The 26,136-nt window shown below is 39.8% G+C and overlaps 2 protein-coding genes across 3 annotated transcripts in view; one reads left to right on the forward strand and one right to left on the reverse strand.

Moving 5' to 3' along the window:
* The window catches only part of col9a2 (procollagen, type IX, alpha 2), a 172,585-nt gene that overhangs the window by 81,416 nt on the left and 65,033 nt on the right, over window positions 1–26,136 (forward strand). The window lies entirely within an intron of this gene.
* Window positions 3,508–26,136, reverse strand: part of angpt2b (angiopoietin 2b) — a 31,726-nt gene continuing 9,097 nt past the window's right edge. The window contains exons 3-9 of the mRNA XM_044138736.1: window positions 25,589–25,710; window positions 22,721–22,941; window positions 22,358–22,482; window positions 15,611–15,712; window positions 10,744–10,910; window positions 6,101–6,231; window positions 3,508–5,850 (exon numbers count right to left, since the gene is read on the reverse strand). Coding sequence (XP_043994671.1) covers window positions 5,687–5,850; window positions 6,101–6,231; window positions 10,744–10,910; window positions 15,611–15,712; window positions 22,358–22,482; window positions 22,721–22,941; window positions 25,589–25,710 — 1,032 coding nt within the window. The 3' untranslated portion in view covers window positions 3,508–5,686. The remainder of the gene's footprint in view (window positions 5,851–6,100; window positions 6,232–10,743; window positions 10,911–15,610; window positions 15,713–22,357; window positions 22,483–22,720; window positions 22,942–25,588; window positions 25,711–26,136) is intronic.

The raw sequence follows: 26,136 nt of genomic DNA on the forward strand, positions 1-26,136 counted from the left end.
GTTGATAAATCCTCAGGCGAGTCTTTAAGCACCAGTGGAGCAGAAACTGCTCAGGTTACGTGGTGCTTATACAGGTTAATATACACAACAGGTCAACATAGTGTGTGTGTGTGTGTATGTGAGGTTGTCCACCCTTTTTATCCTGTCTTTCCACCCACCCTTAAGCAGATTTTTTTTTTTTCCCTTTCCCTCAGTCGCATTTAATTTAGTTGGTGCATCCGTGGGGTGGCAATTAATCATATGGTTGGTGGGAAAAACTCAAGCAATCCAGAACTTAGCTAAAATGGCTACATAAGTTTGTTTTCAAGTATTCCTTTAGCTAATCTGTAATACCTTACTTGAGATTTTAAGTGTTGAATTTAAAGCGTCAGAGTAAAATTGTTGACGGATGATGTGACTTGTTGTGTCCAGCTCTGTCATACTATTGTCCTGCTTTTGTTGGATGGAAATGTTTGATTGTGGAGATCATTGTCACAAAACATTTTAATGCTGTGACATTGGTACATTATCCTGCTGGAAGTAGCCAAAAGATGGGCATAGCATTTCAAATAGACCCTTGCTGAGTTGATGAAAGGGTTGGAGATGGTCGGCAAAAGAACTTAAGTAACTACCGCATTGAAATGATGCTAAATTGGAGATAAGAGACCCAAAGTGTCTCTTACCTCCAATTGGGACAAGGAAATAACCCCCTTGTCATTACAGTACCACCAGCAGCTTAAATCATTGTTATGAGATATGATGGATGCATGATTCTGTCTTGTTTATGCCAAATCCTCACCCAGGCACCCGAATGCCACGGCTGTAATTGACACTCAACAGAGCAGACAGTGATTTTTTCCGATTTGTTGTTGTTCAATTTTAATGTGCCTGCGTGTGGCCCGTCTACGTTAAGGCTCAATGTGTTCCTGCTTTCAGAGATGATATTTTGCAACACGTGGTTGTAATGAGTGGTTATTTTTGCTGCCGTTGCCTTTCTATAATCTCAGCAGTCTGCCCATTCTCCTCCGATATCAACAAGGGATATTTGTCCAGCTGATGCTCGCTTTTAAAAAAAAAAAACATTTTCCACAAACTCAGGAGCTGCAAGTATGACAAAACCCCAGTTGAGCAGCAGCTTTGCAGATTTTCAGTGCATTTGGAAATGACAGTCTTGTTCGAGCCAGACAGGCTTATCTTTCAATCTGCTTGCTTCCCCGCCCTGATGCTTGGTTTGATCTGTAATTGGTTCATTCACAATTAGCAAATTCTCAAGCCACTGAACAGGTGTACTTCATAAAATGACTGGCCAGTATGTACTCCACATATGTGCAACTCATTCACAGACGTCAAACATGCGACGTGTCATGTTAAAACCAGCAAAAAAGTTGAGTGAAAATAAGAGAACAATAAAAAAAACAAAAAAACATTGATTTCCAAGAAAATAGTGATTTTTGTGTTTTATTGCAAAATATTGTTGTTGAAGTCATGATAAAACCACTTAAAACTATTTTAAATAGTTTCAGATGTTTTGAAATAGTAAATATTGTTTGTTTACAGAGTAAATCTAACTTAGATAATATGATCTCATTTCAGTCAGTATATGCAGTAGTAGCGCTAGCAACAATGAAGGGCTAATTTTTATCATGTCCCCCAGGACAGTGGCTCGTGAAATCCAAAAAGATGTGCATATTTCCTGTAGTTAGCTTGGATTGAGGCACCAGAAGCAGCCTGCACCAGGGTTTGTTTGTTCAGAAGCCAACTGAAACCACCTAAAAAATGACTCTCAGTCCGGTTGTTTGGTCTGCACCAGGGTGCGCGTGAAGTCGCTCACACCTGCACAATAGGTCCGGACCAGGACCAGCGTAATTGCCTAAGTCCTATGACTTATGCATGTTTTCAAAAGCTGTAATCTATTGATAATATTCCATTATTTTACACCTTGCACACACTTTGTCTCCTCAGATGAAGCGTCAGTCACCTGGCATGCTGAACTCTTAAAGTGGTTTTCATTGTTCCAGACTTGGCTCTGGCTTCAATTACTAACTCTGTTATGTATTCTGTCTTTCATGGAGTACATTGTACTCGCCTCGGAGCTTGTCTGTATATGTGCTGACTTCTTAGATCGTCACTGTCAGTTCATACCTCTACATTTAGTGCATAAACACATACAGGTAGAAAGAAAGAATTGGAAATAGCGGTGGTTTGTCGAAACCAGTTGAATTTCATTTATTGAGCCAGCCCCAAAAATCTAGCATATTAAATTGTTTTTCAAGAGCTTATTGTTGACAATCTGTAGATCTAAATGTCAGCAGCTGGTTTTAAACATTTTGCTGGTGTACTACTGTATTCAGTAATAGACTACACTTAACACAAAGAAGTTTTCTGATATTATAATCATTCGTTGAGAGAAAATATTAGCACACAGTGACACGCTTTTATGAGAATATGACAAATATCTGAAGTTAGCTGTCTCCCTGTTTTTGCTTACAAAACACCCACCTAATAAACTAGGATTAAGACGAGCAGACAAGCAATTTGACCCACACTCTGGTTTGCTTCACTGGACCCGAACACCATTTCATTTGTTGGGCTAGCAGGCCAAATCAAGCCGTCTTTATGAAAGTCTCTTTGATGGATTCACCACTGGCCTCCCCCCCGTTCAATGATCTATCATCTGTCCAAGCCTTGGAGGTCGTGATAAACTTGTTTAGCATGGGGGTCACTGCATGCAAGTGCAGAGACCATGCGAGCTGGGGGCGGGGCTGCTTTTCGACTCGTCTGTTAAACGACTCGGGTCCGTCGTCCAAACGGGTGGACCATAAATATCAAGCCGCTGCCTCTGAATCCATCCCTGATGATATTTGTACTTATGCTGTATGCCGCCTGGGTAATTGTTTCAACAGACCAAGCACAAATCTGTAGTAACAAAATCTTTATTTGATTTTATTTAGAGCACACACCTTTTTTCAATTTTGTTTTTAAAGAAGTCAAACGCGTTACGAGGTGTACCTCTGACAACGACTACAATAAAACCTGCGTCAAATCAGCAGGATTTGCCTCTAGACGCCACACGTGTTGTCACATCTCTGCAGCTGCGTTAAACCCACGGCGGCAGCAGAGATGAATCACACAGAGAATATTAGACGCTTAGTGGCTCTAGCGCTTTGTCTTGTGCTCAGCGAATGAAGCTCAGGCGTTATCCCATATTGTAGCTACGGCCGTCCGACATCATCATGAGTCATTCTCCACTTAGCAGCGGCTGCGGCCCCAGTGCACACTGGCAGATGCGAGTTACAGTGAGCCGAGGTGCAACCCATCCGCTTTCTAATGGGCCACCACAGGAATCAGCGTTATTGGATGATTCATCAGATCAGTGCGGCAAAGAAGTCCTCGTTTGATTTCGCCGTTGAGGAAGTTGATGTAGTTAACGTGAAAGCAAACACCTGTCGCTCTGGGTGGCAACAAACAACGCGTATGATCTTTTTTTTATATAGTTTCATCATGAAAAATCAAAATTAAATTCACATCCTTGTTTACAGATGGTTTTTATTTATTTATTTATTTTACAAATGATTCCTTCTACACAGTAAATCCCACCGTAGTATGATGTACTTTTATGAGCTGAACCTCCAACAAATAAAGTTTTATGATAGGTGTGTATGTTGAATGAATTAGATATACTTTATTGAAAAATAAAACCCTTTGGGTGATTGAGTAAAGGGGCAAAGCCAGTTATAGTTGTTGTTCTTTATGGGTTTGTTGGAACAACGTTAAACAGCCAAACTGCAAGCTGGAATACATTTCCATTGAGTTGCTGAAAAAACTGTCACAAGGCATTCAATAAAACTTTGGTGCCTTAAAACTTTCAAAGAGCTTCACCCTGAAGGTGTTTTAGGAGGCAAGTTATTGATTGCATACGAAAGCAGCAGGATAAAATCATTGTTGCTCTGAGTGGGATAACACGATCCATGTGTCTAGTAATTTCTCATGCCTAAATTTTATTGTGCAGAAAGTTCAGAAAATGAAATCCTGTAAATTTCACTCTTTCACTCACACTTAGCGTGACACATGAACACGTTCCTTTTAGTAAGCTGTTTTAGTCATCATACCTTTTGCCAAAATGTACCTTGTCAACCTGTTTTATATCCTACTGTTACATGGTTGTAACTTTTTTGAAGTATTAAGTCCAAAAAGCAATCTTTTTGAACATCTAATCAAGCTCAATTTGTTTCCTACACCAAACACTTACTTCAAAATACACTGCATGACACCATATGCATTCTTTAAGAAATATTTACAGAATATTTACAACATCTAAACATGCTGCTTGGACTCCACAAACGCAAAACACGATCAATGTCGCTCCAAAGACTTGGACTGCTTTTTCCAATTGATTAGGTTCTTTTGGTTCTTAAAATTTAAGCAAGTATTTTTCTCATATTTTCATACATTACATGAAATACTTCATCTTTGTAGTCATTAGTAATCTGTTTAATTCTTTTTATTCAAAATGATATATATTTGTATTTTAGTCAAAGCGCTGTACAATGTACAAACCACCATATCTCAATCTTTGGAGTCGTTCACACTCCGAGAGTTACCGTGAGAACTGTATTTTAGTTTCTAAACTTCACTGTTTTGCTCACAACTCTGTATGAAAAAGAATGTTTATCATTGACATCTAACATGATGTTTGCCATGTTTCCTTTGCCTGAAATTAACCTAACCAAGCGCATCAATCATAACGCTGCACATGATGAATCTTTGCAGTCTTTCACAATATTTACACTGTTTCATATGGCTAACCATGTTATTTGAACTCCTAAATCTTACCACAAATTTTGGCCACACTATTTAACATAATAGAAAAAGACCTCTCTCTATTTCTGCTTTCATTTTAACCACTGTTGTTCCTCTACTTTGTTTTCAATCCACAATCATAGCCATTGGTTTTGCTCACAACACTACATTAGACAAAATATGTAATCCCTGAACTCCTTCGCAATGTTTTCCTGGTGTCGGAAACATTTCAAATGATAAAAACCCATCAGATCCTAAACATAAGCAAATAGTTTAGTGACTGGGCATTTTATATTGCAATTAAATGTATCTTATTGTACAATTACACTTGTAAAACCAGGTGATTTGTATTCCAAAACCTAACCAATGGGCCTATTTGCAATACTCCATTACACAACATTCTTCATCACTGTAGCGTTTAAACATGCTTGCTGTATTTCTTCCAGGTATTTTGGTTGTAGTGCCACACATCTTTGAAAAGTTTTATCCCTTCTGTCTATAAAAACGGTTTAATTATTATTATTATTATTATTATTATTATTATTATTACATTTCCTAGTCATGTACATTGTTTTAAATCCTAAATTTAACCAAGTTTAAGTGCATAAATCTACTCCACTCATTTGTAAAGTGAAAGCAAACGTCTAACATGACATGTCTGAAACAACAGAAGTGTTGCTCTTGAAGATCCTTTAGTCCACATTTTGTCACTGAAAGTCCAATGTGGCGACAGAAGAATGATTCTTTCAGAAACACTGGTATGAGTCCCTTTTTAACAAACTGTATGGTGGTCTGCGTTGGAAGACTTCTTGGCCCCATATATTTTTTTATTCATTGCCGTTGGTTGATTAATTACATTCATCTGCAACATTAAGTTCCCAACGATCCATCGAGCTACACGGCAATTTCATCTGAAGTCAGCAGGGCGGACCATCATGGTTGTCATGGTAGCCAGCAGATTCGGACCCTTCCAGTAGTACCACTTAATGCCATTAAAGCGGAGTACGTTGGATGAAACGGGGTAATATATGCCATTCAGGTTGGATGGGCCGCAGGCGTCGAACCACCATCCTGCAAGAGGGACAATTCCAGAGAGTTCAAGGAGAAAGTCACAATCAGTCAAATTTCAGCTCATGAAGTCGAACACGTAAATGTACAGCTATAAGTCAGCAGTAACTTTACACCGGAGCAAAGGGAAAATAAAAAGCTCCACGGGACATTTACAAGAGGACAAATAAAAATGTTCAACAGGACAGGTTGTAAAAGAGAGACAGATTGAGATGGGGGCGGACGATCGGCGCGGACGATTGACGGTTCGCACCTCCCGAGGCCAGTTGAGCGCACTTGCACGTGCAGCGGTCGTTGTCTCTGTCCTTGGTGCTGAATTGGCTCCCAGTGTGGGTGAGACTGCTGGTTTTGCCGGCGGTGCCGCTGAATCCGTCGGCATGAAGGCTAGCCAGAGTGGAAGAAAACAAACAAACAAAAGAAACTTTTGTAAACAGCGCAGTCAGGTTTGAGTATTCTACAACGAGTCAATGCAGGACATTGAAAATGACACCGACTTGCACCATAAGCTGTGTATTCATAACAAAAGCACTCACTGATAAGCCTAGCGGATCTCAGGAGTTTAAACACACTCATTGAAATGTTTTGTTTTAAAAAGTGAAAAAAAAGTTGCACCCTTCTCCTGACTGATACATTTGTACAAAGAGAGCACCTGGAGCCTTTAACGTTCAACCTTTTAGTTGAAGAAATCCTCTGAGCTATTGATCAGATTCACAGATCACAACAGGACTGGAAGCTTTAGTTGGAAGTTGCGGAATAGGGTTTATGGAGGTCTTGCTATTATTTATATTTTTACTCAATTTTCAGCTTTCAGGACTTTATGTTTTAGTAAAGTGGAAACCTTTGGAAATGATTAATTATGACCGCATCATTTTACATCCCAAAAATTTTATCAGTGCGTGTACTTCGTAGAGCAACAGTAGGTAAGCGGATATCGCCATCAGTGTTTGTTGTTCTTCTGTACAACAGAATACTGAATGGATGATGTGTATCCAGAGGGGCTTTTGATCTTTTTTTATTGTTTTGTCTTTGTTTGATTTGTCAGTGCTTGGGGGGGTGGATATGACTCGACAAATTAATTTTGAAAAAAGACAAGAAAAAAAAAGCAGTTTAAACAGAGCTTAATATAATTGCTTTTGATGTGGCTGATCCTTTTTTTAGCATTTAGTATCAAAGTAAAGAGGTGTTATTTTGGATTCTGTCTATTGTGCACCATAATAAATCCAAACTCTTCCACACAGACAATGATAATGTAGAACAACCCTGCAAAAAAAAAAAAAAAAGGTAGGTTATATTGTCTTGAAAGCCACTTTGGGATGTCTGAGCCTCAGGTTCACATTGTTGCTAAACATCACTGTGAAAACGAAGCAAAAGAAATCTCATTATTTTCCTTCCATGCCGTGCTTTGAGAAACAACCCAGTTTGAAGAAGAAAAAAAAAAAAAGGGAGAAGAGTTCCTGCCCAAGTTCCAGTTGCTCTCTTCTCACAAAGCATGGGCTGATTGAATGTGTGCACATGTGAGGCTCTGCGCATGTTTTATCTGGCCACCTGAGTGTGAGTCAGAGCTGCTTTGAAGAGGGTGGTTGAGAGGTTCGGTCCCACCGCACAGCCTCTCCTCTGCCCTCATAATTCTGTTCCAGTTAGAACAGAGCTTTTCGTCTGTGTGTCCCCTTACACGCACTCCCCCCGCTCCCCCGCTCTGTCGCCCAGAGGCTCGCTGTCTGTGATGACTAAATGAAAAATCTTCCTCTCGAATTTGTAGGTTCAAAGGGCAGGACAACACGTCATGACGGGATGCGAGAGCAAAGCTCGAAATGACAGCAGCGGGGAGGGGAGTGATGACGGAATGGCAAAGGGATTTGGGAATTTTGTCAGGGGATGAAAAATAGTTGATTTATTTATTTTTTTTTTTCCCCCCTCGTAATGGATTAGAGGCATGAGGGGAAATTGGACACTTCTAATTAGAGGCTAAATGATATCCCGTTGGATTATGGAACATGAGTGTGTTTTAATGTAGAAAAGAATTTGCTCCCCTTACAGATTTTTTTTTTGCTTTTTAATCACAATAATATCACAAAAAACCTAAGTGCAGTTTTCAAAGTATCATTTTATTTATTAAGAAAATAACAAAAAAATGCATCCAAATAAAAGTGGTCTTCTGTGAAGAAGTAACTGTCCTACAGGTGTAAAAACTGACAGCATTTGAAGAGTTTGTGATGGTTGTCAGTGAGTATTTTACATCACTGTCAGTAAATTTTGGTCCACTCCTCTTTGAAGAATTGTCTAATGTAACTTCACAGAATTTGAGGGAGATATAAGCCTGGACTTTGACTAGGCCTCTCAAAAATCTAATGTTTTTTAGGAAACTTGTAGGTGGAATTTGTTGATGTGATTTGAGACATTGTCCTGCTGAAAAAGAAAAGAAATCCGGTCTCATCCTCATCATCAAATCACGAACACGACTTTAGCTAAAGCAAACGATGAATCCTTTTGATTAGTTGTTGATAAAGTCTAGGAGCAGCTTTGCTAGTTCACTCCTGGAAAGCTTCACCGTTGTTCCATGTTTCCTTAATTTATGTTTAATAACTCTCAGGGCATGATGTTTGTGGGGTTTTTTTGGTTTTGCTGTTTTTTGTTTTTTTTTAGCTGTTTGTATTTTCAGACATGTTCCGGTTAATTGATTTCTTACTTGGGGAGGTTTTTCAGGTGTGGCAAATAAAATTAAATTTAGCGTTTTACATAAAACCATCGTTTGAAAATAATTACTGTTTTTTCTTGTTTGAACATCAGCATAACATGACAAAAATGTATAAACAAAAACTAAATAAATCTGGAGGGGAGCTCTTTTTTTTCCCACAGCACAATGTGGATGATGGAGGCTTCCAGCTCTTATAACCCTTTTAGAAAACATTCCTATTAGCGTGAGCTATTCTACTAAATCTGCAGAACAGAGTAGGGCTTTTTTTTATGTTATTAAAGGTGTAGTGACAAAGAACGGGTTTCTGGAATGCCCATCACTTTCTTCCCAGCTATTTTTAGCAACCTCAAAGGAGGGGGTTTTCTGCCATCCCAATGATTTATGAATGAATCTTGTTAGCTGAGTTCCAGGTGAAAAGCGCCACACTGCTCCGGGGAGTGCACCGGGTCCAGCTGGGAACCAGAATTTCTGCTGCCGACTTCCTGCGGAGCACCCGGATCAGCGGCTCGGGAGTAATAATACAAACCCACGGGGTCAAATCGGCATTTTCCAGCGCGCACATAAAGCTGGTAGGAGTTAAACAGAATGTGATCTCAGAAGTAGCAGGGCGAAGAGGGGTGATTACACACATTCAGGTGCATCATCTCACACGGAGCAGCCTGAAGCGAAGTGGTGAAACACTCTGTTTTATTGCACTAATTACGTGGAAGAAACTCGGGGAAAAGCAATTTGCTGCACTATTAAGGGTTTTCAAAGCCTACTCATACATGTGATCGTGATTTGTCATCCCTCAGATCATCAGCCTCTATAAACACTCACTAAACAAAAGCAAGTCCCAGACTTTGTATTAAATTTAACTTTCCTTCCAGAAGACGAATCGCCTCGGCACCAAACATAATAACGTTGGCGACTGGACGGTTACCGGGGGGGAGCTTTGTTTAACTTGTCACTACCCGGCAGTGGCAGCTACAGCTACAGCTGAGGTTTACAGTTAAACACCGGTGGTGGATGGGGCACGGGGAGGGATGTGGGGAATATCAGGGGCAGCCGGAGCAGCTGTGACGTCTGTGAAGTCATTGCACAACCTCCACTTAGCAAGTCATTATAAGCCATATCTGTAAATCCTGTGGTGTGAAGACAGACCCTCATGACAACCTTGTTCAAGTCAGATGTCATTCACCAACTTCAGTGCTTTTTATTTCCATCTTTTTTGACAAGTCGGCACAAAGTGGTGCACATTCATGAAATGGAAGGTAAATGTGTGTTTTTGTCTTCAGGACTTTATTCAGATTTTACTGAATGAAGTACTCTGACTCCGCTTTATGTACTCTTGATGCAACCATGTGGCTTCAGAATTCGCCTTATTAGTAAATCAGGGCTGGAAAATAGCAACCAAGACTGTAAACCCAAACCTGGAGGCTGCAGAGATCCACAGCCTAGATGGGATAACTGTTGAGAACACAACTATTAATATATAATCCCCAATCGAGAGGTGGGTAGTAAATTTACTACTCACCTCTCAATTGGGGTTACATTTACTCAGTTACTTTACTTGTGCAACTTTTTGGACTTCACCCTGTACTTCACCCTGTTCTAACATACAGTATGATTTGCAATGCTGACTCTAAATATTAGTTTCATAGTTTTACGGAAAAATGTGATTTTGTAGTCATGCTTATTTGCATTCTTAATTTTTTTTTTCCATCTCAAAATCCCTGAATTTTGACAAATATTTACATTTTTGACTGTCTGATGACATCATTTTAAAATCTTAAACCAGAAGTTCTCAGTTTTCGATATTGACGCAATAGGATTGTGGAAGAAGGTGCAATTTATCATCACATGTAAAACGCTATCTGGCAAAAAACTCGCATTGCATGCGACACTAATCTTATAGCCGCTGAAGTGAAATATAATGGTGGCAATGATCATGTTATGGTGACACCTTCCTTCATTAGCGACAGCAGGGCTGTATATAGGGGAATGGTTGTGTTTGTAGGAGTAAATGGGAAGATGAAAAGTGGTTTTACAAAGTGTTGTCTCAGCATTGTTGAATGCAACTCCATTGCACAAAATAATTCACTTCGTTTTTAACCTTATGATCAACCAAAAAAATAAATACATTGACTAAGCCAAAATGCAAAATGCAAAAAAAAAAAAAAAAAAAAAATTCTCTAATAGACGATATGATGTGATATTACCTGTAGTTGTTGACTTCTTCGTCTATGTAAAAGCGGTCGTAATGTGAGTAGGCTTCGTTCCCCTCTCTGTCTCGGAGCTGGATGTGCAGACTGTATTCCTGTGAGCTGGTCAGCTTGTGAATGATATCGTTTCCCAGCCAGTGTTCCCCTGATGGCTCTCCAAAGCCCTGGATTCAACACAAACACAGGGAAAAAAAAAAGAAAAGAAAAAAAACCAAAACAAATATATTTTAACAAAAGGGAATGGTTTTTCCAGCTGTCTGCCAAGTATTTTTTGGAGTTAATATGAAAATGGAGCTCACTTCGGGCAGGCACATCTATCATTTTGATGTGTTAAGACAGTTGACTGCATCTGGGATGTAAAACACTCCACTCCAAAAAGCTAGAGAATAGTCAGCGGAGACTTGGATTTACCTTTGCGTCAGGTCAGTGGTCCATCTGCACAGCTTAAATAAAATAAAAGCTAAAGTAACCACTAGCTTTGAGAAATAATCCACTCACTTTGGAACTGAGGAATTTACATGGATCTAAGTTATCCAATAGTTTGGCAAAGGAAGCAAAAAATGATTAATGAATCCAACAAAACATAGGTAAAATCACTGAAAATACCTCTTTATTGATTTTAGCATCTATCATTTTCCAGTTCAGTGGTCAAGACATTGAAAAACATAATTTAAGACTTAAACACCAAACATCACATTGGTTCATCTAATTTTATTTTTGTTTTTTTACAATATCACTATTTAACTGCACATTTTAACACATTTTCACACACTAAAGAAAAAATATTACAGATGTAACTCCCTCACAAATATTGTAATAAAGCATGCACTGTCAATCTCCCAACATCAGGGCTGATGTATTGGTGCACCCCTAAGTACTTCAGTTCTAGATACAAGATTATCAACCTGATGACATTAGATAAAACAAATTATTGACAATGATGACAAACATAAATTGGTTCATCAATTTTTATTTTTGTTTTTTTTACTTAATAATCTATTTAACAGTGACTACAGTCAAGTTTACATTATATAATAATAATAATAATAATAATAATAATAATAATAATAATAATAATAATATTATTAATGTAGATAAATCAAAATTATTGACAAAACGATGACAAACAGAAATGAAGCAGATTTTGTGTTGCAAAGTTTTGTTTAATCTATGACGCCCTGTAATGTGTAAGGTACAATGTGTTGGGTTTATAAAGGAAGTAACATTTTCAGGGTTACCAGATACAAATAGCATCAATCACTTTATTTATGTTTTGTACTTAATAATCTATTTGAGAATTAAGAGTTCAGTGATCTACATACAGTCAAATGCCCCCAAGTTATATAATAATAATAATATTATTAATAATAATAATAATAAATCTAAATCCACTCCCCTGTTATTTCAGTCAAGGTGAATGAATTATTGAAGTCTTTCTGTTTGGAGCTACAGGCAGAATGTCTGCATTGTGCTGCATGAGATTAAGTGACGTCGTTTTTGGGTCATTAATGCAACTTTTGTGAAACAAATAGGAGGAACCTGAATTGATTTGCTGAAGAAAAAAAGAAAACGGAGTTTCATTTACTTTGTGCTCCGTACATTGAATATAGAGGGATGAGTGAGAAGAAAAAACAACACTCTTAAACTAAGTCACATTTATGTGCTGTAAATCAAAGTACCTTTGAGTGATAAAAAAATTGCAAGCCTGCCAAAGAAGCAGAGGTGGGTGAGGTGGTTGGGGGCATCATGAGCGATCTTTGAGAGGCAATTATTGCTGTCTTAGAGTATAAACAGTGATTGAAGTGGGAAAACAAAGGAAAATATATATATATATATATATATATATATATATATATATATATTTTTTTTATTATTATTATTTTTTTTCTTCCTCCCCTCCAGGGTGTCTTTTGTGGGCTCTAGTGTCCCTTATTTGAAAGTAGGCTGACCGGAAAAGGGGAAGGAGAGGGTGGAAGACATGCGGTAAATGTAGAGTCCGGGATTCAAACCCTCGACAGCCATGTCGAGGACTCAAGGCCTCCAAACGTGGGTCGCGCTATCCCCTACGCCACCACAGCACGCCCCAAAGGGAAGAATATTAAAACACGGGAGACACAGAATAGGGCATGCTGGCAAAATTACACCAAGATCAGAGAAACCAATGCTCAATCAAAAGCCCAGGAGCCGAATTTCAGAATCAAAAGTCAGCCTGAGGTATCAGGCTGAATTGCACAGCTCAGAAAGTGTCCTGAAAAAAGGAAAAAAAAAAGTTTGGATAGGTACTGCTTGTTTAGAAAGGATGCCAGTAGAAAGTCTGTCCTATTTAAAAATAAAACAATGCAGCGCAAGTTTGCTGAGTTACATCTGAGCAAACCGCAGGGCTTCTGGAAGAATGTCCTATGGACAGATGAGCCAAAAAGTAGAGACGTTTCGCTGGAGTGCATTTGGCAAAAGCCAAACAATATTTCAGCACTAACTCCTCATACCAACTGTCAAGCGCAGCAGGGGAGGCAGGCCGGATGGCTTGTTTTGAGACCACAAGACCCTGACACCTTGCAGTCACTGAGTCGGACATGAACTCCTCTATATACCAAAGCATTTCGCTGTCAGATATGGGGCCATCTGTCTGACAGCTGAAGCCTGACTGCAAATGGATCAGACAAACAGGATAATAATCCCAAAGCCATCAGCAAATCAGCAGCAGAACGGCTAGCAGAAGGACAGGAGGTGTTGTGAGGGTAAAGTCCAGAAATAAACTTTGTGGAACAATAAGGCGACTGTAGATAAATTAATGAGCTAAAACAGTCTTGTTAATAAAAGTGGAAAAAAAAAATCACCATAGCATTTTTGAAAAGTGATATGGTTATATGGAAGATGATAACTATCAAATATCAGGAGTGGGAATTTCTTACTTATCTCATGATTAAATTAAATTCAGATTTTTTTGGGGGGGAGGTAGAAGGGGGGGCAGGATTTTATTCAGGACTTATTCATAATGTTTTGTGCTTCAATTTATAAGTGTGCAAAGGATCCTCATAATACAATCTGGTCAGTTCTGCAAGGCGGACTGACAAATGGAGACAAAGTGTTTCCACTGCCTGAATTCTCGGTTTTACTTTTACGAAGTGGACTCAGAGAGGCTGACACACACTTTTGCAGATAGCCCATTCCACGGACAACAATGTTGCAATTTCCATCCAGGAGGTTTTAGCTACTGGAGAGTCATTATAGTTATTTAGTGAAGAATCAAAAGATCGTACAAATGCCAGTTAAACATTCCCCAAAAGTATTCACATCATAGTTGAAGCGAAGTATCAACACTGCTGTCTGAGCGTAAAGCACGTCCACAAGCTTCGGACCAGTCACACCGCACAGAGCTCTTTACGGAACGGCGTGGCGTACCGTTAGTTCACTGTAGCTCCTGAACCCCTTAATCTTCATTTGACATACCTTTCAAATGGCGAGCCTCATGCAAAAGTCTGTCTTCCCCAGAGTTTGTTAAAGAAAAGACAGCGCAGGTTGAATCTCTCTGTCTTTTAATTTTGATTTTGGAATATTTTATATTGATTCTGAATTGTTGTAGAAGAGAATTGCGATTCTTATGCAAATCAACTTTTTGGCACAGCCCTAAAAAATACAATAATTAGCTATATGTTGGTTTCCCACACACTGCTTTAGTGTTCTGCATTGTCTATCATAAGTGCTTAAAGTGGAATGTTTTGTGGGTGATGTGTTGGGTTTTGCAAATAAACTAGCTCTTTGCACTTGTGCTGCAAGTGTAAAATGTTAAATAACCAACATCTGTTGGTTTATTGGGCTAGGACTAATTCTTAGAACTACGAGTCTGGCTGTCACACTTTGTCTTAGTTGTTGCTCTTGACTGTGAGAAGATGTGGTGCAAAGAGGTGTGAAGCATTTATCACCTGACTAGAACATTTGACCAAGTCTGACCACAGCTTCTGAGAAAATGGAGCAAAGTCGAAAGCAGCAGAGCGTTTTATTGCATACATTATCTGCCATCTACAGGGGGCCCCAGGGCTCCCATGCCCCCAGCTGGAGTCAAATGTTTATCATCCACTTGTAATAATATTGTCCCTAAAAGAAGTTTTCAAGTCTTTTTTAAACATTTTTTTAAACTGTTATTTCTTTGAGCGTCGCTCTTTGGGTTTGCGAACGCAATCGCAGTTGATTTGTCGGTGCCGATCACGATCAGACACATAACAACACCACATCCAGTCAAAACCCCACAAAACCTGCATCGCTCATTTCTTCTGTGCGTAATTTAACAGTCAGTGCAGACCGCATGCTGCTTTCCTTGAGCAAAACGACTACACGTTCCATTTTGGGGGGAAAAAAAAGAAAAAAAAGCATTGTATTCACATCTAATAAAACATAATTTAAGCTCTGGCGAAAACAAAAGCCATAAGTGTGAAAACATGTCTGACAGAGCCAAAACACCAGGAATACTTTGAGGTCTCTTGTGTGCACTTTAGACTGTTTAGCAGGAAGACTTTAGCAAGCTTGAGGACCGATACAAATAATAGTGTCCTGAGAGTCGGCGTTGGAAAACATTTGTGATTTGTGTATGAGCGATGTGTGTGTGTGTGTGTGTGTGTGTTTGTGGGGGTTGACATAGAGAGAGGGAATGAGAGCAGGTGCAATAACATGGGGGGTGATAGGGAACACGAGGGCAGCCAAATACAACAACCACAGGTCACCTGGGATCACAGGAAAGCTGCTCTCCCACGCCTTCTCATGCCAAACCACCCATAGACAGTTATTGAAACCTCCTGTGCAGGCCTGCATCACCAGGGTCCACATGACCTTACGATAGCGGTGCACCCTTGATGCCTGGAACACCTACCATTTTGTAGTCGTTCCAGCTGCGGTGGAAGTCGACTGAGCCGTTCCTTCGATGCTGCAGCACCGTCCACCCGCCACCTCTGGTCTGCATGTCACAATACACCTGAGAAAAGACAAAAACAAACAAAACAGTTGAAATCAGGTCTGATCTTTTAGTCCTGGTACAATAAATAAGCTGCAGCACTACGTCAAAAAGTTTCTTTTGAAAAGTGACACATTTTGTCACTGCGATGTCTCAACCGAGAGACTTCGGGCAGCAGCAACCGGCTGACAAGTTATTTAATCCTAGCACGCACATTTGCCTGAATCATTTTCGTTCCTTTCTGAGGACCCTGAACACTGATCCGTAGTCTGTTCTGTCTCAAACCAGATGGCGAGACTCATTCCATTGTAGTCCACCAGCTGCTAACTGCACAACGTGGCTCTTTACCAACTGAAAGATACTGTTTTTACAGACTGTTCTTTGGTGTTCGACAGACGTGTTACAGAATAGAGATTTTTTTTTTACATTATTATTTTAACCAACTTTCTGCTGAGTGTCAAAAAACTAATACTGCTAGTCTTTTGGCATAATGATACCGTTTGACGTGAACAATGCTGTGCCAACTATTTTAGAACCCTCATATTTTTCACAATTTGTCACAATGACTAGCAGACAGTAGTGCAAAATAATGTGGAAGTAAAGTATTACTCTTTTAAAGGTGCCTTTTTTTATTTTACAAAAGCTATCTTGAAAGTGTGGAGTACATTTGTATTGAGCCCACCTGGGTAAAAACTGAACTATCTCCAAAGGTCCTTTGGAGTTTGTCTAAACTAGATTTGCACATCAAATCTTAAAATCTTGGCACAGATTCTCAGTTGGCTTTCGCTCTGGAATTAGGCCATTCTAACAAATTAATATTTTGATTTAAACCATTCAGTTGTAACTTTGGTAGATTTTCTTTCTTAATTGCCCTGTTTTTTTTGCTCCATCTGTCTTATTAACTCTGATCAACCTATTTCTCTGCTTAAAAGTAGCATTCCCAACGCATGATGCCACTGATACGTTGCACTACGGACCTCTTGGCTGCTTCTCCGATTAATGCACTGCATTTAATAATTACCTGACTCCTCAGAGCAATTGATTCAGCTGATTTTTTTCAGAATGTAGGAGAGTAAAAGGGGTCAAAATAAAAATGTTGCCATATACAGTATTGATAATTTCTGTCAGTAAATTATGTCTCATCAACAGTTACGCACTACTTTTAGAATGTGGCAAAGGTTATATAATTAGGGCCGAAACGTTAGCATGTAAAAGATTTTAACTTAATTGCATAGTTCTTTTTCACACACAAAAGTCTCAGAACCAGATCCTCTGTGTTGTGTTTCTGGTACGCTTGTAAATCTGACGCGCAGGCGATGTCCGGCAACAACAGTGGTGAATAACAAAGCTGCTTTTCTTAGTCCAATTGGGGTTCATTTTCTTCTTCAAAAACCATATAATGGGATTCTGGAAGAGAAAATAGTGGCATGCAAATTGTGCTAAAAATAGTTACCCTATTTACCGATGCTTTTCAAGTCTGTTGTAGCAGCACAAATGTCTGTAATGCTAATGTTAGTGTCCACAGTCCACATTTCTAAAGACATTTTGTTTCAAAGAAGTCCCACGAATGATGAGCAGTCTCTGAAACTCTTGAAACCTGAATGGCTATAATTGCACTTTGCACCAATCGGATGGTTGAGTAACTTAAATATCAGATTAAAAGCAATGAAAATCTTTGTTGTTGAGTTCATACGTCTGTTTATTCAATAATTTAGCAGCAACAAGAGTTTTTGAGTAACTACATATTGTCAATGTACAGTTTTCAGTTAAAATGCAATTTTAACTTTTTTTTTTTTGTCAGACACCCTGAGTGATTTGAATGTATTTATGACTATGCTAGACTAGTCTAGTCATGCAGTCAGTCGGAAGACTCACTAATGAGAGGAAAATAGTCCCATGATGAAATGAAACACACCGTAGCCTGTCTGTCATTTGAGGACTTCCATAAAAGCTTGAGGGGGGGTATCCCTCCTTTCCAGGGTGCTACACCATGATATAACCCAGGTGGGGTGGAAAAACTAACATCCCAGTTTGTTCATGTATCCCAGGAGTGGGGCTGGTGGTGTGGATGAGGGGGTTGAGGGAGAAAGGTTGGTTGACGAAGCGTTTTTGGTTACAGCCATGTTTTCTTTCTTTCTTGGCGACACGTTCTGCCAGATGGAGACGTGTTTGCAAGGAAAACTATAAATAAATTGTACTTATTCATCTGGTGACAGATTTGGAAATCTAGACTTGTTTCAGACATTTGAGGTGTTTAGCTGGCTGCCTTCCAGCCTCCTGTGCTGGTAATGAGATGACGGCGTGAGTTTCCCCAGTGGGTGGAAGATTAAATGCTTTTTGTTACTTGGATCAGTCTTGGTTAAACTTATATAATTAAATCACCATACTTGGAAAGTGTGTTATGTTTTGTTCCTGAGCACTTTATTTGGATTTTTGTACCGTGTTGTCACGTCAGGTCAAGAAAACTGTCAGCAGCAATGGTGAGTTGGAGAAAAAAAAAAAAAAGTCTCCACAATCTGGAATGGAATGCTGATTACTATAGATGAAAGAAAAGTGGATTTTGTTCAAATCAGGGTTGAAATCTGGCATGAGAGTAGATGGGTTGCGTTATCAAAATATGAACCCGACTTTCAAAATAAAACAACCAAATGATAAAGAGGAAATTTTTTTAATTCTGACAACTTTTTAAAACATGGACAGACGATCCTGAATTATGACCGTACTTCTTAGATATCCTGACAGCCTTTTGTATGAACACATACATGAAGTGCATGTTCATCAAAACATTTATTTTATTTTTTCTGTCAAGTTGGAAGTTAAAGTACCTGACTTGTTTTAACTGAAGATTCTTAACTGATGAAATCATATTGGGGTGTCATTAATCATTAAAAATATAACTTCTGTCTGCTATGCTTTATGCACACTGTTCCACGGGCTATTGTACCACATATGTGCAATTACCACTTATATACAGGAAGCCCATTGCCATGCAAAAGTCTTCTAACTTTTTAATATTTTAAATATGAAGCACAATGTGCTATACTTGAGTGTGTTAGACAAGTACAAAATAGAAAGGTTTAAAATGAAATGGATGCATGTATTCCTTTGTTTAAACAATACAAACACAGACAATTATGGATAGGTATAGGTAATTCACTTGGTTTAATTGAATAAAATCCAGTGGAACCAGTTGCTTATTTCATAATTAAGTAAGACTCCACTTGTTTGTAGATGCTCCCACATACTTGGGTGTGCTATGCACTATGATTTTTTTTTAATAGTTCTTATGACAAATTCCTTCTTTTCCCACCATTTCAGCCATGGAGTCAATGGACGAGGAGTAAGAGGTAATTTGTCCTTTAGCTAAACAAAAAGATAAGAATCCAAAACATAAGACGATGAAACTCAACTAGGGACAAAGAAGGGAAATTCAGTACGCTGGTAGAGGGACAGTACTTATGTTCCCTCAATATAAGTACTGAGGGAAGTGCATCTGTTCCTTCAGATGCACTTCTCAATTTGATTCCATTTTTCCCCCCAAGATGACATTGACTCTAAACCATATTAGCTCAGTGTTGCATATAAAACAGTTTGATGAGGACACTGTTTCCAAGCAGCTTAATGTGTGACTCGGAGAATGCTTGTGTGGGTACGAACGTGTCCCGTAGACGTTCACTACGAGTCCACTTCAAGTACGAGAGGACCTCCGTTGAGTGAGGTACACCTGAGTACGTGGGAGCCCTCATTTAATCTTGGTAAAAAATACATTCCTCAGAGATTTGTAAAAGAACATTAGCGATCAAACATGATTAAGACAAAGGAACACTGCAAAAACGTCAGGGATCAATTTCTGGAAACGATTAAACTAGATTAGGTTAGAAAACATTTTTAAATATACCACATAACATAGTTCAGTCCACCATTCCAAATTGCAACGACAACACGACAAATCTTTGAAGATGTACCAACTCCTTCAGGGACATTGAGGTTAGACGGCGCTAAATACAAACCAATCCTGCCAGAGCCTTCCACAGCCATCATCATCTATAGAAACTCTTTGAAGGGAGCTGTATAAAAATGTAGTTTCCGTTTCGGATTAATCAAATAATTTTTGGACTGACCTGAACTCAATGGGTTAGGAAAATGAAACAAAATGCTAAATACTTCATTTTATGATACAAATCACATCTGAATGAGGCTCATGTTACATTTACAATCCCTTTGTCTCTGGTCAAAGTGAGAAAAATCGCCCTTCACTGCTTAGAAAATAGGCCAATTTGTTTTTGCCCCAATTTTTACAGCCACCCACCTCACCAGGCCCACTGGACCTGGAACAAAATTGGAATTGGCATAGATTGAAAGCAGCCTTGATTCAGGGAGGGGGGTGCTTACTTGTCTCAGTGGAAAACGCACACTGGCCCCAGTTGGCAGGAAACACATGGCACCAGTGCCTAACACCTGGTTGCCCACAGGAAACGAGGAGAAGGAACGTGGTGGGAAAAACACAGGCAGAAAGACAAGGTGCCGACAGTAAACTAGAATAAAAGCAACGCATAACAAACAGTTGTTTCGTGGCCATTATTTTTTTTTCCTTTTTTGTTTGTTTGCTGTTTTCTCCCCCCTCCTATGCTCTAAGGAAGAGAATCCAGGTGAAGACCAGTGGATGTGATTTACTGAAATGATAGCCTGCCGCTGGATGCCACGGTTGACTTAGCACGAGCCAGCACCCTCAGATCAGAGGAGGCGCCTCCTTGGCTGCTCCGACTTTGCATTCAACAGCACACACTCACACTCCCTACCCATGTCGCCGGCAGGGTGTAAAACTCTCGTTGCTTATTATTTTTGCTCTCTGTAACACAGCGTGGCATCTCTATTTACCTCAGCCCCAAAAGCTTTGGCAAATTACCTTGAAATCATGCTAGTTTTTTTTTTTTTTTTTCCCCTTCCAGGAATTTCCTCCTAGATATCTGGCTGAATTCCACCATGCAATACATGTGTGTCTGTGATTGTCTGTGAAATTATTGTAAAAAATAAAACCGGTTGAAGTGTTGCAAACCAAGAGGCAAAAGAACATAGTCTTTTGAGAAAAAAAATAAATAAATCATGCCACTATTAGTCAGGTGATATTTGTGGGAAAAGGTCAATGACTTTGAAGTCCTTTATCCCTAAAGCCATGTCTTCTAGGTCTGACTGTAAAAAAAAAAAATGCACCTGTCACTTTCAAAGCTTTTCACAAACAGAGTGCAATGAGATTGAAGACAAATGACTAGGACTAAAACAAAAACCTATGATGAAATCTCTGTGCAACGATTCTTTCAAAGGTTTAGAAAGAAACGCATCTGATACACCTTCCTATGTGTGTTTTTTTTGTTCTCTCATTTGTACAGTTGTTTAAACTTGTGGCAAAAAAGAGAAACCATAGAAGTTCCAGTAATGTTTGTGTCATAAAGTCTTCTTCTTTTAGTTTTTGCATATATGGTGCCTTACAAAAACACTGATTTAGTTATTCATTGCCCATTATCTTTTGCATGTAGGTTGGGAAGTTAAATATTGGGTTCATCTGAGCTCCATCATCCACGTTTGCTGTGTTCCCCACATGGCTTCCGGCAAACTGACTTCTCACAGCTTTCTGTCAACATCGGTTTTCCTCCAGCTGCTCTATTGTGAAGCTTAGATTTACGGAGTGCACAACTGTTAACTGTTAATGTCAAACAATTACTTTTAAGGGGGCTGATTGCTCTAGATTTTAGTCAGTTTGTGCATTGTCAGGTGGGCTGAATCCACTTGTTGGATTTTATTTGTAAAACAATTAAAAATCATGCATCAGTTACCTTCCACTTTATAATTAGACACCTCTTTGTGTTATTCCATTGAAAAATTATGTATAGTTGAGGAAATCAAATCTAACATTTACATGCAAATTCATGAGACTATAACCAAGCTAGTTTGATAATAAGAAAAGCTACTTCAGACTACTGCATGAAAAAAGCTCTTCATAAAGGAGAAAAGTGGGTATTAAACAGTTGTTTGCGATTTGTGGTCTGTAATGGTTCAATAATTTTTAGCCTTTATGTTGACAAGTAAGTTGAATAGAGTTAGCTTAGCGATGCTAAAAATAGAGTTGTATATAATCTAGACCAGGGGTGTCAAAGTCAAATGGACGGAGGGCCAAATAAAAAATGTAGCTACAAGCCGAGGGCCGGACTGATCGAATGTTCATTGAGATTTTTTTAAATGACGCATTTGGTCTAGTGCAGCGGACCGCCCAAGCTCTTAAATTTCTCTCTGACGGAAGTGCGGCGTTGTGAGATCGAAGTGCGTGCGGAGGATCGAACGGGGGATGCGTCGTTGTGAGGATCGAACGGGGGGGGGAGGGGGTGTGTGCATCTCGCATTTTTTCGCCGGTGCCGGCTTGCTGCGGGCCGGTTCTAATAATAAATCAAGATCATCCCAGGGGCCGTAGAAAATCTTCTCGCGGGCCGGATGTGGCCCGCGGGCCTTGACTCTGACATATGTGATCTAGACAAAACAGGCTAATCGTGTGACTAGAAAAATTTGTTTCTGTCTGAGGCCACTGTAACAAACACATCTACTGCGTGGTTTTTGCATGCTGAACAGCAGGTAGCATAACATAGTTTATGGTTTGAAGGATGAAAACGTCTCTACCTTTATGTCCTGGGTGGAGTTGTGCAGTCGTATGCTGTATATTCCGCTCTCCTTTGCCCCAGATCGGAGAATCTCTGCACAGTCCCCGAAAGCAGGTCTCTCCTTTTTGGGCAAGTTAGAGATTTCTGCAGAAACACAGAAGCACAATGATGACTAAAGGGTTTTTTAAAATTATTATTATTGTTATTACTTTCACACGGTGCATGAGCTCTACTACTTAAAGCTGTTGAAGTCGGAATTACCGTTCCTACATTGCCTACGTGGAATCCCTCCTCTTGCATACATCTGCATCTATTGTTTACAGCGTCTGTTTACGGGAGAATAACGTGCTCATCCAAACATAGTAAAGCCACGGAGCCTCACCATTGCATTGTCTGACTCTTGTCAGCAGCTGCTCGACAGTGTCTGCCTGCCTCTGCAGTGTGGTGCTGTTGAGCGTTGAGCTTCCGAGCTCACCCTCGAGCTGGCTGACCAGGCGACTCTGCCTCTCCAGAACATCTTGAAGCTGCTGCTTTTCGCCGTGCAAGTCCTGCAGCTCCTTCCCATACCGCGCCTCCAGCGCCAAGAGCCTCTGTTCTAGGAAGCTGAAGAAGAAGAAAAAGAAGAGGATGAAGAAGCAGGTCAATTTAGCAAAATGTCCTCATAAAGTGCAAATTGCGATGAATAATACCAATGTGCGCAGCGCAGGTGCATAATCAGTCCATTTGTCATTTACCTTTCAAAGCTGATATTGCACAAAGTTACACATTTACATGAGGATGACTAATGGACATCAGCACGACCGTCTCGCTGAGCTAACATCATATAAACACCTGTACCACAGCGGTGCTCGCAGATGGCTCGGCATGCTAAAATGCTCAATCATGGCCCGAAGGCACCAGCCTGACAGCACATGTGTATGTGCGTGTGTGCGTGTGTCTTGGTGTGTTTTTGTGCCTGCAGGAGTGGCGCTCCCTAGCTAAATGAAGATCATAAATCCCCGCAGCCTGATCTTTATGGCTCTGACTAATGAGTCCGCAAAAGTTATTTATTGAAACAATCCAACCACCCAGACTGTACAAGCTACTTCAATGTTCCCTCGCACACAACGACTGCACACTCTCCAGATGGACCCACCGTCGGCTCAGTATGCGGTGGTGGCGGATCGATCCAAATCAATTTTTACATCGCTCCTAACTTATATTTGCTTTGTGGGGGGAAATGCTCAATTAAAGTGGTAACGCAGCCTCACAAATTGTTCACTGCCGTGCCGTGTGTGCGTTCAAGTTTGCGGATCAGTCAGCAAGCAGGCAAGAACCGCAGCTGTTAACCAGTTAAGGGGAGTTAAAAGTGCAAAGCACATCCTCTTTGGATTGGATTGCGTCCTGAGTTATTAGAATTTTCTGCTTGTGATATTCTGCTATTTGTTATTGTTATTTTAATATGCAAAGCATACACTGCCAGCAGCCTGCTCTCCACCCCCCTGTAGAGGGATCTGCTTCCTGCCAGTAGTATTTCATATGTAGGGCCTAAGAAAACAAACATGTTTCTGTGCCCATTTTTAGTTTGGCAGCAGTTCAGAAACTTCCACTGTGCCCTGAAGCCGCAGCAGTGGTAGCGTTTAACAATTATAGCTGCTCCTATTTTCTTTTTCTTTCTTTCTTTTTTTTTTTTTTTACTTCAAAGGCACCTCTGCCTCTAATTTCCCAAAGATGGATTAATTTATTTTGACACCAGTGCCATGTCACCTGCAGCGAAGGACAAGGCATAAAAGGGCACAGCGTTGTTATGCAAGAGGAAATGTCTAACAGGTGCTGCTCACAGGGCACCTGATCCTCATCGGCCACATGGAGCAGATGGATGGAACGATAAGCTTACAGATACAAAGAGTAAAAAAGAAATATAAAAATATTTGCACTCTTTCGCTCTGCACGCAACCCAGATGACCCGTAATTCCTAGAGAGAAGTGTGGGAAACCCCTGACTAACAAGCGCCGCACATTTAATCATACGTTTACAGATCTGAACAGTTTTCTATGCTAGTGCTCTACTGTTAAGAATTGCTGAGGTGTTTCAATATGATTTTATAAATGCTTCAATGCGTGTTTCTCCTAGAGTATTTATGGCTGGTGTTTACGACTGCTTGAGAAGCGTGCCTTTCCCTGTTGGGCCACACAAGAACACATTCAGAACAGGATACAGTTTAAAGCAGGCTTTATACGCCATCTTTTTATTAGATTAGTATGCACAGTCTTTCTGAAGCGGCCACACATTTTAGATTGCTCTTAATTTGAATTCAAGCATAAATATAAATTGTAGCAAGTTTGCTACAATTTATATCTTGTATCTTGTAGTTTATTTTACACCCTTGTTACCTTCACTGAGGGAATGTCTGGAAGAAGGGTTGGACATTTAAAATATTCTACTGTTTCATTTTGGTGTATGTTACCATTTTTCATAACATTTTGTCTTGTTTTCCTCTGATTTGGAGCCTGCATAAATTCCCTTCAAGTGTTGAGATAATTGTTTGTTAAATTAATAAACAAATAAGTTTGACCCCTTCCCTTCAGTGTTGACCACTTCAAGCCTTTAAGATGACTGAAACCTTCATTGGTGGAGACAAAGTGTATGCATAGTGCAGCATGAGATTATCCAGACAGCTAATATGCTCATTATTTAAGGGTAGCTGAGGCATAATTCTTCCCTTCATTCTGAATAGGTCAGGGCTGTTCCCCATCCACATGGCAAACATGTAGCAAATTCTGCGTCTGTCCCAAAGTCTCCTAAGAGAAGTGCCATGGAGATAGCTTAATCACAGCACCAAACCACATCCGCAGCAACTTAGAGATTCATTAGAAGACTGAATTAATCACCCTCTCTCAAAGGCTTAACAGAGTTTGTCTACGGGGAAAACTCACTTTTATTTCTTGTATTCAGGATTTTGTCTTTTGGTCAGGATTATGACCATAGGGAAGGATTCACATCCAGGCAAACTGTCAAATTCCAAGTAGTGGCAGTTTTAGCTCTTTAAAGGAATTTAAATACCCTGTGACGCTGGGTGTTCAAGTAGGTGTTTTCAGGGAAGTCAAGAATTTAAGTAGCCACACCAATATAAGCACTGTGCGACCCGGCATTCTCACAAATAGCTCCTGTGATTAACCTTTAGCCAAAGCAGTTTGCAAGCACTTAAACTAATGTCATGAGTCTAGAAAAGAGTTGCCCATACTAATGTAAAAGATACATTTTTGCTTACCTGTTTTTATCACTGAGGCGTGAAATTTCTTGGGTCTGTAGGAGAATGCGTTTCTCTAGGCGGTTTGTAAAGAGTGAGTACTCAAGCAGCTGGATCTCTAGGCGACTTGTCTGGTTTAGCACCTATAAGTTGGGAGAAAGTAAAAACATAAGCGCATCACACCTCGCAAAGATACAGGAATAAAGTAGGAGAATCTTAAGCAGCAAATTCCTTAAAACGGACCCTAGGGGATAAACAGCCGTACTCAATCCATCACAAATCCTATAATTTGTCTCCTCTGATCTCGTAATCAAAACTTGCGCAAGACCAATCTTGTCATGTTTTGAAGTTGCAGATGAAACGCGGGGTGGAACAAAGCAGCTTGAATATTTGCACAGGTTGTACAGTTTTATATCAACTATGATAAGAGAAAAGGAGAGGCAACAACATCCCAATCTGTAATAACAATTCTGGCATGATTGTAGTCACATCTGTGTTGTGCTACTGAGCTTTTTGTTTTAATTGGCATATTGTCACTCACTTCTTGCAGCTCATTGTGTCAATCAGAG

Source organism: Gambusia affinis, linkage group LG14 (genome assembly GCF_019740435.1).
Source record: "Gambusia affinis linkage group LG14, SWU_Gaff_1.0, whole genome shotgun sequence".
NCBI classification, from domain to species: domain Eukaryota; kingdom Metazoa; phylum Chordata; class Actinopteri; order Cyprinodontiformes; family Poeciliidae; genus Gambusia; species Gambusia affinis.